The sequence below is a fragment of the Condylura cristata genome, unplaced genomic scaffold, assembly GCF_000260355.1.
Source record: "Condylura cristata isolate star-nosed mole 26May11 unplaced genomic scaffold, ConCri1.0 scaffold00023, whole genome shotgun sequence".
Taxonomy (NCBI): domain Eukaryota; kingdom Metazoa; phylum Chordata; class Mammalia; order Eulipotyphla; family Talpidae; genus Condylura; species Condylura cristata.
In genome coordinates, this window is record NW_004567124.1 from 15499118 (window position 1) to 15516920 (window position 17803).

The 17803-nt window shown below is 32.4% G+C and overlaps 1 protein-coding gene across 1 annotated transcript in view; it reads right to left on the reverse strand.

Annotated features, from left to right (window-relative positions):
- The window catches only part of UNC13C (unc-13 homolog C (C. elegans)), a 410279-nt gene that overhangs the window by 91445 nt on the left and 301031 nt on the right, over positions 1 to 17803 (reverse strand). Inside the window, exons 19-20 of the mRNA XM_004687775.2 lie at positions 7735 to 7861; positions 999 to 1095 (exon numbers count right to left, since the gene is read on the reverse strand). Coding sequence (XP_004687832.1) covers positions 999 to 1095; positions 7735 to 7861 — 224 coding nt within the window. The remainder of the gene's footprint in view (positions 1 to 998; positions 1096 to 7734; positions 7862 to 17803) is intronic.

The following is a 17803-nucleotide window of genomic DNA, read 5'->3' on the forward strand; positions in this document are numbered from 1 at the left end:
TGTTGGGTTCTTACTAGTCTTTCAAAAATGTATTTTTTTAGGCTAGTATAAAACTATTTTTTTTATTTATTACAAAGTTTATTTTTACATCATTTTGCACATTTTTTTCCATCTCAATTTTCAAAAATGTATTTTATACAAGATTGATTTGCAACGATACATACTTGAAACCTATATGATATTGTAATGTTATTTCAATAAAAAAGATATGAAAAGTAAAATAGTCATGAATTTATTTGGTTATCAGATAATTAAAAAAAGACTCAATTAACAACAAAAGCTTACTCATTTCTATTTAAAATGAAAATGAGCAGCGTGGGTTAAGAATGTAAATTGCTGCAGTAATTGTAGAAAGCAGGCTGGTGATTCCTCAAAAAAGTAAAACTAGAAATTCTATTTAGTCTAATCCACTTATCCCCCATTTATGTATTTAAGTGACAAATATGAAAACACTAATTCAAAGAGTTAAATGTGCTCCTATGTTCACCGTGGCACCATTTAAAATAGTCAAGAACTGGAAATAACCCAGTACCTACTGATGAATGAATGGATAAAGATGTAGCAAAATGCACAGTATAATACTATTCGGCTATGAAAATGATGAAAGCCTGCATTTGCAACATGAATGGACACAGGGAATTATACTTAGTGAAATAAAAATGAAAGAGAAAGACAACAACTATATGATTTCACACCTATGCAATCTATAGAGAAAACAGACAAAAGAAATAAAAAATAAACTTTAGGACTATGAAGACTGATAAGTAGTTTTCAGAAAGCAAAGGGCAAGATGGTGGGTAAAAAGAGGGGGTGATGTTATGGTGAAGGACAGAATGGATATTTAGTGGTGAATTTAAGGTAGAATATTCATTCTCAATGATAAAAAAAAAAAACCTGAATCTACATATTGTTATGTTAGTTCACTAAAAGAAAAATAAAGGCAGCATGAATGCCAAGTGACAGCAAGCAATATTAAATTTAAACTAATTTAAACTTACTCCATCTTTTTTATCTCTTCCAAGTGCTCCATGAAGGAATTCCATTGACACATCTTCATTTTCATCTAGCCACTGCATTACAAAGGGTTCAAACCACCTAAAATTTTTAATAATGATGCATAATATAAAATGTATCATTTGCACATAAGTTAACAACAAACACTACTCTTTTCTTATATGACAGTATTTCAGGAACAAAAGTCTTTTTTCATTCCCTTTTTCCAGTTCTTTCTCAGAGACCTTTACTTTTACTTCATCAAATATATCTTCCTTTTACTTCCCTTTGATTCCCTCACAATGTTTCAAATATTCTTAGTTTCTATTTGCTATTTTACAATTCCAAATCTTATAAAATGTAGATTTTTTTGTGCTGTGTATATCATGTGATGGTCCACTCCACTGACCCATGAGCTTCCATCTCATCTATTCTTTTGTGACTGATTGTGGGTGATCACCTTTGACTTCTTAAGAACTACACTGTTAGGTTTTATTCATGATCTAAGGTTCAAGTTTTTTCTTCATATAGATATGCAATTGCCTAGCACTGTTTATTTACAACACTCTCTATTCCCCTGCTGACTTAGGTATCTTCATTGACCCATTCAGGTAAAAGCATGTGTGGGTTTGCCTTTGGGCTATTTTTTTGTTCATTTGGTCTGTTGCCACATTCTTTTAGTAACTTAATTTTTAAATAAACTTTGATTATTGACCATACAGTTCTCCAGAATTTTTTCTTTTTACTTCCTTTTCAAGGTTGCTTCGACTGTTTTTAACTCTACAGCTTTATCTCTCTCTCTCCTTTCTCCTCGCCTCTCTCTCTCTCTGTCATTGGCACAAAAGTAGGTGCTATAATTTTTCTGAGAATGCATTGAATCTGTAAATCAATGTGGGGAGAACTATCATTAGATTAGTATTATCATGAAATATCATTATAATAATGTATCTTTTAAGGGACATTGTGTACTTTATTTAGTTCATCTTAAAATTTCTCTCATAATTTTTATAATTGAATAGAAAGGCTTGTACATCTTTTATCACATTTGTTTCTCATGGCTTTAAAGCTATTTAAATGGTATAATTTATATATAATTTTCTAATTTTGGCTATTATAAAATTCAGTGAACTTTCATATCAATTTACTGCATTCACTTCTCAAATTCTATTAGTTTTATTATAGTTCCTTTTGAAATCTTTTGTATTTTTCATGCATAATTATTTCATGTACAAATGCAAATAGTATCATTATATACTTTAACAATTACTATACTTATCTTTCCTTTACCTATTTTATTGCACAGCCTAGGATTTCTAGCAAAATTAAAAAAAAAATCGTAATACAATCTCTCAAGCTCATTCTTGATCTTGAGGAAGGCTTTCAACATTTTATAATAAAGTGTTTTTGATTAGTTTTTATTTGTTTAAAGGAAAATCTTCTATTACAGCAAAATAGTTCCTTTCTATTCTGAACTTGCTAAGATTTTTTTAAAGTTGATATTGCATTACTTTTTTCTAAGACTTTTTTCTCATTTGTAGTGAATTGCATTTTTTTTTTTTGCTATCAAAATGCTTTACTAGCTTATACTAAAAATAAATACAATTTATCCTTGCTATACTCGACTTTAAAAACAACAACACTAGAGGCCCTCCCTGGTGGCACAGTAGGTTAAAGCACTGCATTAAGAAGCTTAAGCCACCTCAGTATGAGTTCTATCCCCGCCTGCCCAGGAGGTGACCACATAGCGCAGCAGACCTCTCCTGACCCGCCAGCTGCTCCCCTCAGCAGTGTACCACATCAATCTGCCTGTTCTGCTCCCTACTCTGTCCCTGGTAAATCCTCTCACCCTCCGCAACTCTGGCCTGTACCCCAGTTCTATATGAATAAATCTTTAAAACAAACAAAAACAACAACAACACTGGATTTAATGAGCTAACATTTCATTTGAGTTTTTTTTTTTATTTTTACTTTTCATATTTTCAGTAGGCTGTAGTAATGAGAATATATGAAAAATAATAATTGTGTGAAGTACTTCTGCCTTCTCTTGAACATTATGTGTAATATTAGTAATAGTCTTCCTTACATAGTTGGAAAAATTCCACTTTTAGTCATCTGGGTCTAAAATTTATTTATCACACAACCTTTAATCCAGAATTCAATTTTAAAAATAGTTGTGGGCTTTCCTGGTGGCCTAGGCAAGGTTAAGTCTCAGATCTATCAGGCCACAACCTGGGCTCAGTCCCCGCCCGTCCAGGGAGCTGACCCGCATGCCACAGCAGGCCTCTCCTTTGCCGCCTGCTGCTCCCCTCAGCAGTGTATTTCGTTGATCTGCCTGTTCTGCTCCCCACTCTGTGTCTGGTGAATCCTCTCACCACTGCACCTCTGACCTATACCCTAGTCCTTTTAATAAATAAATAAGTATATCTTAAAAAAAAGAAAAATAGCTATGGGTCATATTTTCATTTTATATATTCATATTCATATTTTATATACTTTTTGTTAATTTAAATTCTGTTTTAAAAGACCTATTTCTTAGGTGCTTTTTAAACATTTTGTCTATTTATCTAAATGCACTGGTGTAAATATTCATGTGCTATTATTAATCTTTATAAAATCTTTACTAATGTCCTTGTAATTTCTTTCTTTTAATTTTTTTGACACTGCTAAATTTTTTTTTAATGTAATTAGTTTTCTTACAAATAAACTTCTGGCTGTAATGTCTTCAATTTAGCTGTCTCCCTTACCATATTGATTTTTTTACTTTTACTTTCTTTTGATTTGTTTTTTAAAAATTATTGATACTCATTATGATTGATTTCATACCTTCCCTTTCCTATAGAATTAGAGCTATAATTTCCCCTTAATTTCCTATTTTAATTGCATTGCACCAGATTTATTGTGTGATATTTTATTATCACTTTAATTCAAACTACTTTGTAATCTACACTGGTTTCTTTTTAATGTATATTTTTTCAAGGTAACATTGGTTTATAATATTGTATGTGATTCATAGATACAGGTTCATGGTTGTCAGGTGGTGTGACACACCACACCTACTACAGAGATACCCCTTGTCCTCCACCAGAGTCCACTGGTGACTTCTTTTTGATGCAAGAGTTTTTAATTTGTTCACCTTAATTTCTCTCTGTGTTGACTTATTGGTTACCTCTTGGAGTTGGCTTCTAACTTATTTCTATAGAGGTCTGAAATATATTGGATATGTTTCAACATTTCAGACTTCATTAGACATGTTATATGGTCTTATAGATTGCCCATTTGGTAAATGCACCATGTGCATCTGACAGCAATGTATTTTGACATTGTTGGTTGTAAATTGTATGTAGGTTGTATGTGTGTTTTTATGAAGAATGTTTATGAAATTCTTTGAAACCTCTGGTGTAATCAGATATAGATATAGATATATAGATAGATATCTGTAAGTGTGTTATTTCTATTATTGAAACTTCGTTTTTACATTTTTGTTTGATTCTTCAGTTCCTTGCTGTAAGAACTGTAATTTAGAAGTAGAATTGTACATGTTCAATTTTCAAATATTTCTAAGTGTTTGCTTCATGTATTTTCCTGATGTGATATATACATTTATAACTGATACATCTTTTCTATTGAATTGCTCCTTTAATCATGTATTTCTTAAAGGATGTGTTCTTTAGTATTAGTATAGCTGCACATGCTATCTTATTTTAATTGTTTTTACTTAACTTTTGTAGACTCAAGTTGTTGATGAGTATTGTACATTTTATCATTTTATCTAGTGTAATAATATTTAAGTGGCCTATAATTTACATTTAATGATTATATTTTATTTTCTAATCTTTTTAATGATAAATCTATATTTTCCTTTAATTTTCTACTGTCCTTTGTTATTTTCACTCACATTTGTTGATATTAAATTTATTTATATAATGCTCTTCATTCTATATTACTTTATTTACATGTAGCTTTGTATTATATTTAAAAGGATTATGTTATAACACACATTTGCAATATGTTAGGACTTTTAAAAATGAGCACTTTACACTTTCAAGTAACTCAAGGACCTTATTTTAACTGTTCTTATGACTCTGTTGTTTTCCATGTAACTGTTATCTAGCATTTTATTCTACTGACATTATTTTGAAGTTTAAAAAAATGTATAAAAAGTGTGTGTTAAAATATATAATACTTCCAGCTCGTTCCTGTATAATCCTTATATATAATTTTACCTACAATACTTATTTTCCTTTATCTGAAGTATAGCCTGTAGTACATACTCTTGGTAATGGGTTGCTGGAAAAGGCATGCTTCAGTTATGTAAATGGTTTTATTTTTGAAGGACAGTTCTGATGGATTTTAAAATTCTAAGTTGTCAATTGTTTTCTTTAAGCTATTAAAAGATCTCACTGCATTGTAGTCTTGCTTCATTTACAACTGAATAATGACCAATAAATAGTACTGAAGGATAAGTGTCTTCCCTTCCTTGACCCAAATACATTTTAAGATTTTTTTTTCCTTCTTGTGGGATTTAAGCAGCTTTTATGATGCGTCTAATTGTAGTTTTCCATGCATTTACACAGCTTCAAATTTATAGAAATTCTTGAACTATGGCCACATGGTTTTCTTCAATTTTATGAACTCCATACTTAGTATCTTTTCATGGCCGTAGAAGATACTTTTCAAACTTTATGCTAGTAGTCTTCTTTCATCAGTACACTTCTTTGTAGTTGGAACTTGGTACTTTGTGCCGTATATCCCTTATTTTCTTCTTCTTTTTTTTAAAGATTTATTTATTCATACAGAACTGGGGTACAGGCCAGAGATGCAGTGGGTGAGAGGATTCACCAGAGTCAGAGTGGTGTGCAGAACAGGTAGATCGACGAAGTACACTGCTGAGGGGAGCAGCGGGCGGGTCAGGAGAGGTCTGCCTCGCCATGTGGATCTCCTCCGGGGCAGGCGGGATCGAACTCTTGAGGAAGTGGCTTAAGCTGTTTTGTGCTGTGCTTTAACCTGCTGCGCCACCAGGGAGGGCCCTCCCTTATTTTCTTTTATTTCTTCTATCCTATTTTTTTCTCCCTCTGTTTCTATATGGATATTTTCTCCAATCAATATTCCAATAATTCTAACTCTTCTGCTATGAATAAGATGCCACTAAATGTGTTATTATACTCCTAATTTTATTTTATAAAATTTTCTGTGAATTCTTTCACATTTTAAAGTAAACATCAAAGTCCCTATCTGATAGGATTCATTTTGTTGGATCTAAACTTCTCCTGCAGACTGAATTCAGAGATAATCATGCCTACAAAAGGCTAGGTTTCAAGCTAAGCAATTTCCATTTTTCCCTTATTCTATGACTGAGTCCTTCAGGGATCTCACCTGACAACTTGGGACACTAATAGTGCTCTTAATAATCGTTCTCTACTTTTTTTTTTTTTTCTTTTTTCCAGTGTTGGGCAATTCCTGAAGTCTCTTTTTTTTTTTTTTTAAATGTCGTCATGCTCTGTACTTGCTGTTTTCCTGTCTCAGTCTCCACTCATAGCAGACCAAGACATACCTTAAGGAGAAATTTCATGTAGGAGGTGGTTGTGTACTTGTCTCTGTAGTTCCTTTTTCTCTAAGTTCTTGGTTTCACAAGTTCTAGCATCCTTTGTAGCCCTGAACACCAACCTTGTTTTTATAGTTCAGGGGAATTCCTGTATGATCTAGGCTACTGTTCTCCATTTGATCACCACCACCATACAGAAATTGGTGAATGCACAGAGTTTATAAGGTTGGAGAAATAAATGCAACAAGTAACATTTCATTTCCATGTATTTTCCGTTTCCCAGGAATCTTGGTTTCTCAAATTCTGAATGCCTTGTTTAATTTTATTCACCTAGTCTTTATCATTGGTTTTCGGTGGGCATTGTTAGTCTGATTTTAGTTAACTTAGTTTTGCCTATACATAATGACAAGCATAAGTCTCTGGCAATATTTCCCTTTTGGAATTTTCTATCTCCAATTAATGGTACTACTGAACAGACTAATTAGGTTTAATTCTTCCCCTTTTTGTATCTATATAGTTGAAAATTTCTGTGTTCAAAATTTCTTTCACACACATTTATTCTTTACATTCTTACTCAACATTACGATAGTCTTTTAATTTGTTCCTGTGTCCCATTCTATCATATGAACTTCAATTAGAAAAACCGTATTAGAGTTTCCTGAAATCTTACACTACTCACTGTCTTCAAAATCTCTTCCCTGTTTCAATGCCCACACTGCCTAGTGAATGCAGTACAAGTTTCACAGCATGTATTTGTAATAAACTAGTTCAAAACTTTGCCCAAATTACCTTTTACTCATTTTTAAGTTTAGTTATTTTAAGTTTTACTTATTTTTAAATACCAATTAAAGGAAAATCTGATCATGTAAATCAATGTCAAAGTGCTTTCACATTCCCAAAAGTTTGAAATATGAGCACTTTTACAGGAAAGAGCCTCATCAGGTATGTGATTTATCTATCTATCATGTATTTCTTTCTCTCTAAGTTGCATATCATTCTAAGGCATTTTTGAGAGTTACAACACTAATCAATGAAATATGGTTCTCAAAGACATGTAAATCACTTAATGTTAATTGCTTATTAGAAATGTATGCTTTCAAACAAAGACTGTGTGAAGAGATTTTAGGGCTACATAATCAGGTGTAATTTTATAGGATTATGAATTGAGAACAAACTTGGGAGTGAAAATCACTACTTACAATGAATATTCAGGAACTGCATCCTTGAAGGCAGGAAGTTCTCTCACGTATTCATTATAAAACCATTTCACTTTGAAATGCAAATTCATATAATCAGTACTCTTGCATAACCGCTGCTTTTCATGTTCTGTAACAGATAAAATCAAACATTTAATAAAGTTTGGTTTGCCAACAAAGCTGCTATATCCCAATCTATGCTTAATAATAGTGCTAGTGTATTTGAGTTAAAGGCAAAAGGAATTGTTAAAGACAGCCTTGAAATTTTACAGAATTCAAAGATCATTAATGATCATTACACAGAGGAGTTGAAGTATAGTGTAAAATAATGTGAATGTTCTAATGTGCCTGTCTCTACAGGTGAGAATTCTAACACAATAAAATTTTACTATTATCAGAAAACATTCATATTTTCATTACTGTTAGTTTGATACAAAGTGTAAGAAGACTTCGAATTATACCTGGGTTAAATAAGAATCAAGCTAGGGGACTTAATCCCTGGTTAATAGTGGAAATGTGAATAATGAGATCACATTTTTGGCCTGAATATTTGACCCTTAAAAATAGTTGAAAAGGAGAGGAATACATTTAACTTCTCAGCCAGGTAAGTTCTTTACCTTTCAAATTCAAATAAAGTATTTTGCACCCTGGGTCTTTTTTGACATTTAGCAGAATTTTCTAACATGGTATTTATTCTCCCCCTCTCTCTTGTTCAGAGGCATATCTTAAAACTGTTATTCTCATCCAGATACCTGCACTGGGGAATAGAAACAAATAATGATGTAGCTAAATATGTCTGTTTCTGCTTTCTCTTTCTCCAGTAATAGGATATTAGCTAACTTTGATTGCAAATATGATCAGCTAAACCTCAATTATAGCTAGCTATATTCTGGTTGAAAGTATCCTCTCAGAAGCTTTAGTTGAGGTCATTGAATCTCCTTTAAGCTAAGGGTTAGATTCACAGAGATATATAATTTATATTCCAGAATAAAAATATTAATTGAAGCAACTGAATTTTTATATGCAATTTGAGGGCATCCCTGCTTTCCAAAACTGAACTATTGAGGAATTTAAACCCCAGTGATAAACACAAAAGGAAATACAACTCTAAAGTGACATTTTCAATTATCTAAACAATGATTTTATCAAAAGAATATATAGAACAAAGGAAAATAGGAAGTGATATTGAGAGAAAATACACAATCTACACATAAAACTGAGGATTAAATATACTTCTAGACCAAACTCCCAAACAATTTATGAACTAGTGATTTTTTTCTTCAACCCTCTTCAAATTCACTTTTCCTTTAGCTCTCCACCTATCCTTCTCCCTTCATATATTTCCTTCTTAGGAAGAAACACTTATGTTATAAGCTTATAGGTTGAAATTTAATGTAATACTACCCTGAAAACCAGACAAAGGTAGACCCTTGCCCTGGGACCCACACAGTTAGTAGACTCTATTTATCACAGACACAAACTCAGAACACAAAAGACCTGTGGGATCCTCTGACACTGGGATCTCACACTTGGAGATGGCAAAGAACAAGCCAGACATCTGCCCCTCTGCAATACAGCACTTGCTTTTACGATGAACACTTTCCAAACCACAGCAACACTTTGGAATGCTTTTTGTTCTATATTCAAGAATGAAAAATAACTGTATTCAAAAGCTACCTCATTTTGCAAATTGACATTGCTAACAATAAAAGGAGACATTGCTTTGGAGTATGGGAAGGAATAAGATCTATGGAAGCACTTAGATAAAAAAGGGTTACTAGTTACATCAAAAGGATCTTTGAAATACATAAATACAATAATAGATTATTGCCTAGAAAATATTTTCAAGTATGAATACCACCTGTTTTCTTTGGTTATGATTCATGCTTTTGAAGACACCCATAAATCACTGCAGTACGCAAAAAGTGCTCACCTGATAATTGGGAAGTATTTTGAATATTGTGAAATTCATATTAGTCTCAAAGTTTATATATATATATATATATATATATATATATATCTCCTCACACAAAATACATGAATCCTGATATTATTTCCCAACAAGATGGTTATTGAATGCTACAACTCTCCATAGCTTGTTTTTAGAATTTATATATATATATATATATACACACACATATATATATATATATATATATATCTCCTCACACAAAATACATGAATCCTGATATTATTTCCCAACAAGATGGTTATTGAATGCTACAACTCTCCATAGCTTGTTTTTAGAATTTAGATTTGAGATTTAAATAATTGAATTTTGGTTGTATTCAAATCATTTACATAACTATATAAAATGCTTTACATTTTGTCTATATTAAAAAAAACATTTTGAATGCTTTAGAACAAAATAACAATCTGAAACTAAATAGGAACTATACCTGAAAACAAAAATTTTATACTATTTCTATAATAAATTATAACTATCTTCTTATATAACGTGTTAGAATTTTCCTTATGGAAAGCTGTATGGAGGTTCCCCAGACTACTAAAAAGGGAGCTTCCATATGACCCAGCAATCCCACTCCTAGGGATCTACACAAAAGACACAAAAACACTGATTCAAAAGGACACCTGTACCCCTATATTTATTGTAGCACTATCTACAATAGGTAAAACCTGAAAACCACCCAAATGCCCCAGAATATATGATTGGATCAAGATGTGGTATATATACACAATGGAATATTACTAAATCAGAAAAAGGTAAACAAATGCCATTGATCGCAACATGAATGGAGCTAAAAGGAATTATGCTCAGTGAAGTAAGTCAGAAGGAAAAGGAAAAGTGTCAGATTGTTCACTTATAGGAGAAATATAGAGGGGTCAAATAAGGTATCAGGGGAAAAATAATAACAATATAATACCACGCAGCAAAAACAGACAATTATAAATCAGAGTCACTCTGTAGGGGAGGGGGAAGGAAAAACACAGGAGACTGTGGTGATGGGGACACAAGTGAATTAGGAGAGGAAAAGTGTATGAGAACCAGACCTTAGGGAAGAAGCAGCAACACTATTTAAAAATGAACTATGATGTAACTATTTATTTATATACATAAATAAATACATTTAATGTAAAAAAATCTGTATTTTGAATAACCTTTAATTTTAATAATTTAAATATTAAGAATATGTGTAAATTTAGATTGGTTTCAAAAATTTAGTAGATCTTAGGGAAGGATCTGAAAAAAAAAACAGAAAAGGATTAAAGGAAGTTATCTTACAATTTTTAAAACAGAAAAAAAAATAGCAGGCATATAATATAACAAAGGTTATATTATTTGGCACCTCTACAGAGATAACACTAAATAGGGCATTTTAATTTGAACAGTAAATATTTGAAAAGGTCTTACAATAGTTGTATAATCAATTTTACTGAAGTAAAAGTAAATATGTAAAACTTATGGAAAATAAGTTACTTATATCTTTATATATTCAAACATTGATAGTCCATGAAAAAAACTCAACAGTATACTTATTCTTAAATTGTATTGACTATAATATTTTCCAAGTTACAGCACATTTAAAAAATATATATAGGCCCTCCCTGGTGGTGCAGCGGGTTAAAGCACAGCACTGAGAAGCTGAAGCCACTTCCACATGAGTTCGATTCCCGCCTGCACCGGAGGTGACCACATGGCGTGGCAGACCTCTCCTGACCCGCCCGCTGCTCCCCTCAGCAGTGTACTTCGTAGATCTGCCTGTTCTGCTACCCACTCTGTCTCTGGTGAAGCCTCTTGCCGCCCCTGAGCCTCTGGCCTGTACCCCAGTTCTGTATGTACAAATAAATAAATCTTTAAATATATATATATAAAGCAAAAGTCAGATGTAAGAAGTGTCCCAATTAGTTTTTCAGTTAATTTATATACCTAACACATTTAAACTTTACTTTTACACAACTGCAAAACTCTTTCCTTTCTTCTTACTTGGGCAATGCTCAGAACTTTCAGAGCTCTCCAAATCCTTCTTCCTGGGATATATATTCCTTTTATTCATATATCCTCCTGATTCTTAACTGTTCTCACAAATCCAGGATGTACTTCTATATGTCTGATTTTCTAAAGGCATACATTAGCCTCCCTCTTTTTCTCCATCTCTCAAGTTTCCACTATTGAGGGAGGATACAGGAAGAGATAGGACCAATGGTTTTCATTTTCCTATGAAAATGAAGTTTAGGACCATTCATTTTATTTTAAAGGAATCTAACTGATATAACTACTAGGGTTTATCAAGCATTCTGTTGGAGATAAAAACAAAAACTTAGAATTATACTAATATTTCCTCTTTACAGAATTACTTCGACACCCATTGGTATTTAGTTTTTATCCTTTTAGTCACATTTTTCTCATGAACCATTCACTGATATTTACTATTCTCTGTGGACAGAAATAGGGCAACAGTATCATCTATTTTCACATTCTGCCACCTCAGTGGATATAGAAGAAGTTTTCAGTTTATTAAATTAATTAGTGATGTAGATTTGATCTTGCAGAAAAATGACAAAGGGTATATTTCTGTGGAATAAGGTACCCCTATGATATTCACCTTAAACATTAAATATAATTTTATCTTTTTTTAAGCTGTCACTTATAACCACCATGAACCTCAAAAATTGTATTTGTAGGGTCCTCCGGTGGCGCAGCGGGTTAAAGCACTGCACTAAGAAGCTTAAGCCACTTCCGCATGAGTTCGATCCCTGCCTGCCCCGGAGGAGATCCACATGGCAAGGCAGACCTCTCCTGCCAGCCCGCTGCTCCCCTCAGCAGTGTACTTCGTCGATCTGCCTGTTCTGCTCCCAACTCTGTTTCTGGTGAATCCTCTCACCCTCCACATCTCTGGCCTGTACCCCAGTTCTGTATGAATAAGTAAATAAATCTTTAAAAAAAAAATTGTATTTGTAGTAATTTTTTTTTAAAGATTTATTTATTTACTCATAGAGAACTGAGGTACAATCTAGAGGTGCAGGGGCAGTGAGAGACTTCACCAGTAACAGAGTGGGGAGCAGAACAGGCAGATGGATGAAGTACACTGCTGAGGGAGCAGTAAGCGGGCCAGGAGGGGGTCTTCTATGCCATGTGGTCACCTCAGGGGCCGGGGATTGAACTCACACTGAGGAGGCTGCTGCCAGCTTGCAGTGCTGTGTCCTAACCCATGTGGCACCAGGGAGGGCTCTGTAATAGTTTTAATTAACTGAACACCAAATCATGTTCTTTTCCTTCGAGGCACATAATCAGGCAACATTTCCCAGTGTTGCTTTTATAATAGGTGAGACCTATGTCAGAATTTTGTTCCAAAGTAGCATATGCCATTTCAGTCTTGCCTTAAAACACCTCTTGCAAAATCTTCCCTCCTCTATATGCCCTCACTTGTTGGCCAAATGCAGAAGATCCATCAAGGATTCCAAGACTTTAATGGATTACACAGCCATTAGCAGGATTCTTGAGCCACTCTCAAGGAGAGCTGCCCCAACCAGAAATACCCACTCTTGTTTATATAACTAAGAAGAAACAAACTGTACTAAATTATTATTACAGGATTAGGCTACACAGTGTTATATTCTATTGCATAAAACAAATTTTCAAAAATTGACACCCATTTATTACTATATGTATTTCATATTCCTAAATCCAAAAATAAGGCTACTAAATAATCATACCAAATTGATATGTTCTACTGCTGATACTGGAAGAAAACTAAGATAATATGTACAGATACATGTCATCTGTCAGTATATACACATGTGTACTTATATATTTATTTATAGATGATATATGTATGCAATGCATAGCCATACACATAAATACCCACATGACATCATATCACCACTTTGTTCAAACATTAAAATTTTGATTAGAAAAAATATATACAGACCAATTTTGAGCAAAACAATATTATTCAAATGGTTTCATTCTGTTGTTTCACTACAGTTATACATAGTGACATAATTATACATAATATACACATATTACACATATATCTATTCATAGTTATATAATTCCAGGCAACTACCTTGCTTTGTAGAACTGAATCAGTATAAGTACCACTAACAGACACCACTATGAACTGATCCACCATCACATAGAAAACCAGTTAACCAAACTTTTTAAATTCATGTCAAGATAAAAGTATATAGGCTCTGAAGTCAGAAAAATCACAGAAGTAAACTATATATGCTTTGTGGGATGGGCTAACATGACTTTCTAACCTTCCTATCAGCCTAGTTTCATACTTGTGTGCTTTCAACTATACTCTGATAGTTATTCTTGCCTCTTAAATGATTTTATGAGAATTGAACTGCTATTGTTCCAAAATCCATCGTATGTTCTCATGTCTTCATATGTCCCTCCCATAGTGTGCAATTACATATTATATGGAAAAATTTCAAATAAACTATAATTGTATTCTATTGCTTATCAAATACCAATGTAAGATATTATAATATCAAATGCAAAAATATATTTTGAATTATATATAATGTGAATGACTCAAAGTTTATTTAGCCATCAATCCTCCTACATTTTAAATTTTGGCAATATTCAACTAGTTCATTATATTTGCAAAATAAAACATTTAATTAGTTTTCCAAACTGCAGTATAATAATATTCTATGAAATTTAATCTATGAATTTGAATAAGAAACATGAATATTTTACTATAAGAATAAACAAGCGTCATTAAAATTGTACAAGCAAAAGGATGGCAAATTAGAAGACTGTGCCTATTTTCCTTTAGATAATGTTTACCAGCATTTACTTTGAAAGAATGTATTTTCTTCTGAAAGTTTCTTTTTTAAGGCATGGGGTTTTATATAAATTAATACACAATTATATGTTGGTTTGCTATAGAAGGAGTGGTATGTATTCTACACATTCTTAAGCCAAAATCCAATTTTCTATCATCAATAATCACAGTGTCATTGTCCTCAATTTTGACATCATCGTATTGCATAAATACTCAGATTATCCTATAGTTTATAGAATACAATTTTCTAGGAAAACCTTAACTTTCCCTCTGAGTGTTTGATATCCTGCTCTTTCTGTAGGAGTTAGCATTATGAAAATTCTGGGGGGAATATAAAAATAGCATTAGAGAATCAATTAATAAGATGTCTTATTAGATATTGTGTGCTCACAATCCCAAAATCTCCTCCAGAGACTTTGGTTTTAACTATCATCATATGCATATGTATGTGGAGACATACATATATAAACATCTATCACTATCAAGGTAACTAAAAATTTATATTAAATACAAATGTATGGGCATTATGTGATCTCTTTTATACAATGAGAATGTTTAGTCACATAAGTAAAAATAAAAGAAAAAGAATAAAAATAAAGTCTCTTTCCATTTGAAAGAGACTTTATAAAGGTTTTCCAATATATGAATATCCTTAAAGGACAGAAATCATCTAAAATTCTGACTGCCAAAGTAAACCATGGTATTAACAAAGTTTAAACATAAGAGCAATAAAATAAAAATGAAAGAAATGACTATATATGTTAGGAAAAATAAAATGGATCAATGCAAAGCTTCCAAATAGGAAAATAGGTAAACAATAGAAAAGATTAAGTCACAATTACAAGTAATCAAATATCATGATTAATGACCCCATAAATTAAATACTTAAGAAAAAACCTTTTTATAGGATTAGAAGATAAAGAATTTTTTTCATAACACATTTCTCATAACTAAGCTTTACTAAAATATCACAAAAACACTAATAAAATTAATAAAAAATTGCCTTTCTCTATGACTACTGAAACTGAGGTCAGAAGTAGCCTTACCCTAGAGCAGAGTAGGTGGCAATTTGTTCACAATTACAACCTTTCAATAGAGTCCAGATTGATTCCAGGCTCCCCATGTTCATTAAGTCAGAAATAATATATGGAGTCATACATATAGGCACTTAGAAATATAGCTTCTTAGAATTGTAATGTAGATTTACAACCCACAATGCTATTGGTGTGTTTTAATGTCAGGTATACTCCATGGTATGATTTGGAAGGAAGTTATATGACTTGTCTCAGACAGACATCCTGAAAAATCAGGAAGCAATAGGAAAGTATAATCACATAGTCTAGTGATAGGGTACTAAAGATGGTTAGTTACCAGGAAGGGAAAAATAACATGAAATGGGAGAGTTTAAAGAGACAGAAATAGCTATTGGATGAAACATGGTGGTAAAATTTTGATGCCCAAATAAATTATTGGCATTGAGAAGTTATGGAATAAATATATAAAAATAAGTAACATAAGCTTTACTTATTTTGTATTTTTACCCACTTCCTAGCACCAGATATGGTAGCAAGTACCTCCATGAGATTTAGAAATGGGACTGAACTGTGAGTTTTATTTATTTATTTATGCAACATATATTTACTGGTAATTTACTAAGAACCAGATACCATTACAAAAATGGATAACACAACAAAGAAGATACACAAAACACCTTGAATAACAACGCTCTCTTGATTAAAACAAGAGGGAATGAGATTTCACACTTCAAGACTTCAAAGTATACTACAAAGCCATTATAATTAAAACAGTGTGGTACTGGAACAAACAAACAAACCAAAAAACAAACAAACAAACAAACAAACAAAAAAAAGAGGCCAATGGAACTGAATGGAAAATCTTGAAATAAAGTCACCACATACATGGACAACTAATCTTTGACAAAGGATCAAAGAACTTGCAATGAAACAATGACAGTTTGTGCAATAAATGGTACTTGTTAAACTGGACTACCATAAACAAAGGCATGAAACTAGACCACTACTTCACATCATGCACAAAAAACAACTCAAAATGGATAAAAGATATGGGTATAAGAACTGAAGCCATAAAATGTATAGAAGAAAATATAGGTAAAACACTACAAAACATACATTTCAGTAACATCTTTAAAGACTCATCCCCCAATGAAAAGAAAGTGAAGGAAAAGATAAACAGTGGGATTACATCAAACTAAAAAGCTTCTGTACAGCAAAAAAAAATTAAACATTACCCAAAGCAAAGAGACACATTACTGATTGGGAGAAATTTTTTTGTACTCTATCCAAATGATAAGACATTGATTACAAAGATATACAAAGAACTCAAATGACTCGATTCAGCTAAAACAACATTAACTATCCAGACAAAAAATGGGCAGAAAAACTCAAAAGATACTCTCCAGAGAGGAAATGCAAACGGCCAATAGACATAGGAAAAAATGTTGAAAATCTCTGGTAATAAGGGAAATGCAAATCAGAACTATCATGAGGTATCACCTTATATCAGTAAGAATGGTACATATTAAAAAAAATAGGTAACAACAAATGTTGGTGAGGATGTGGTGAAAAAGGAACTCTCCTACATTTCTGGTGGGAATGTAAATTGGTCCAACCATGATGGAAAGCTGTGTGAAGATTCCTCCAACTACTAAAAATGAAACTACCATATGACCCAGCAATTCCACTATTATGGATATACCCAAATGACACAAAAAACACTAATTCAAAAGAACACCTATACACTTGTGCTTATAGTGACACTATTTATAATAGGTAAGACTTAGGAACAACCCAAATGCCCAAAATTAAGTGACTGGATCAAGATATGGTGTCTATATCTATCTCTATCTCTATCTATATCTATGCAATACAGTATTATACAGCAATCAAAAAAGACAAACTCATGGCATTCACAGTAACATGGATGGAGGTAGAAGGGATCATGATCAGAAAAAGAAACATATTGAGTGGTTTCACTTATAGAAGAACTATAGGGGAACCAAATAAGACATTAAAAAAATATAACAATAGCCACAAAAAAAAAAGAATACAAAAATAACCAGACAACAATAAACCAGAGACATTCTGCAGGGAAGGGGGTAGGAGAGGGATCAAAATGTGGGAGCGAAGAGCGCAAAGGACTATGGTGATAGTGCACTGGAGAACACTGGAGAACTGGTGGAGGAAATTCTATGGGGAATATACCTGAGAAAGAGAGCAAACATTGTATAAAAAGAAAAAAAAAGAAGAAAAAAGTTGTAAAGATATATAAAT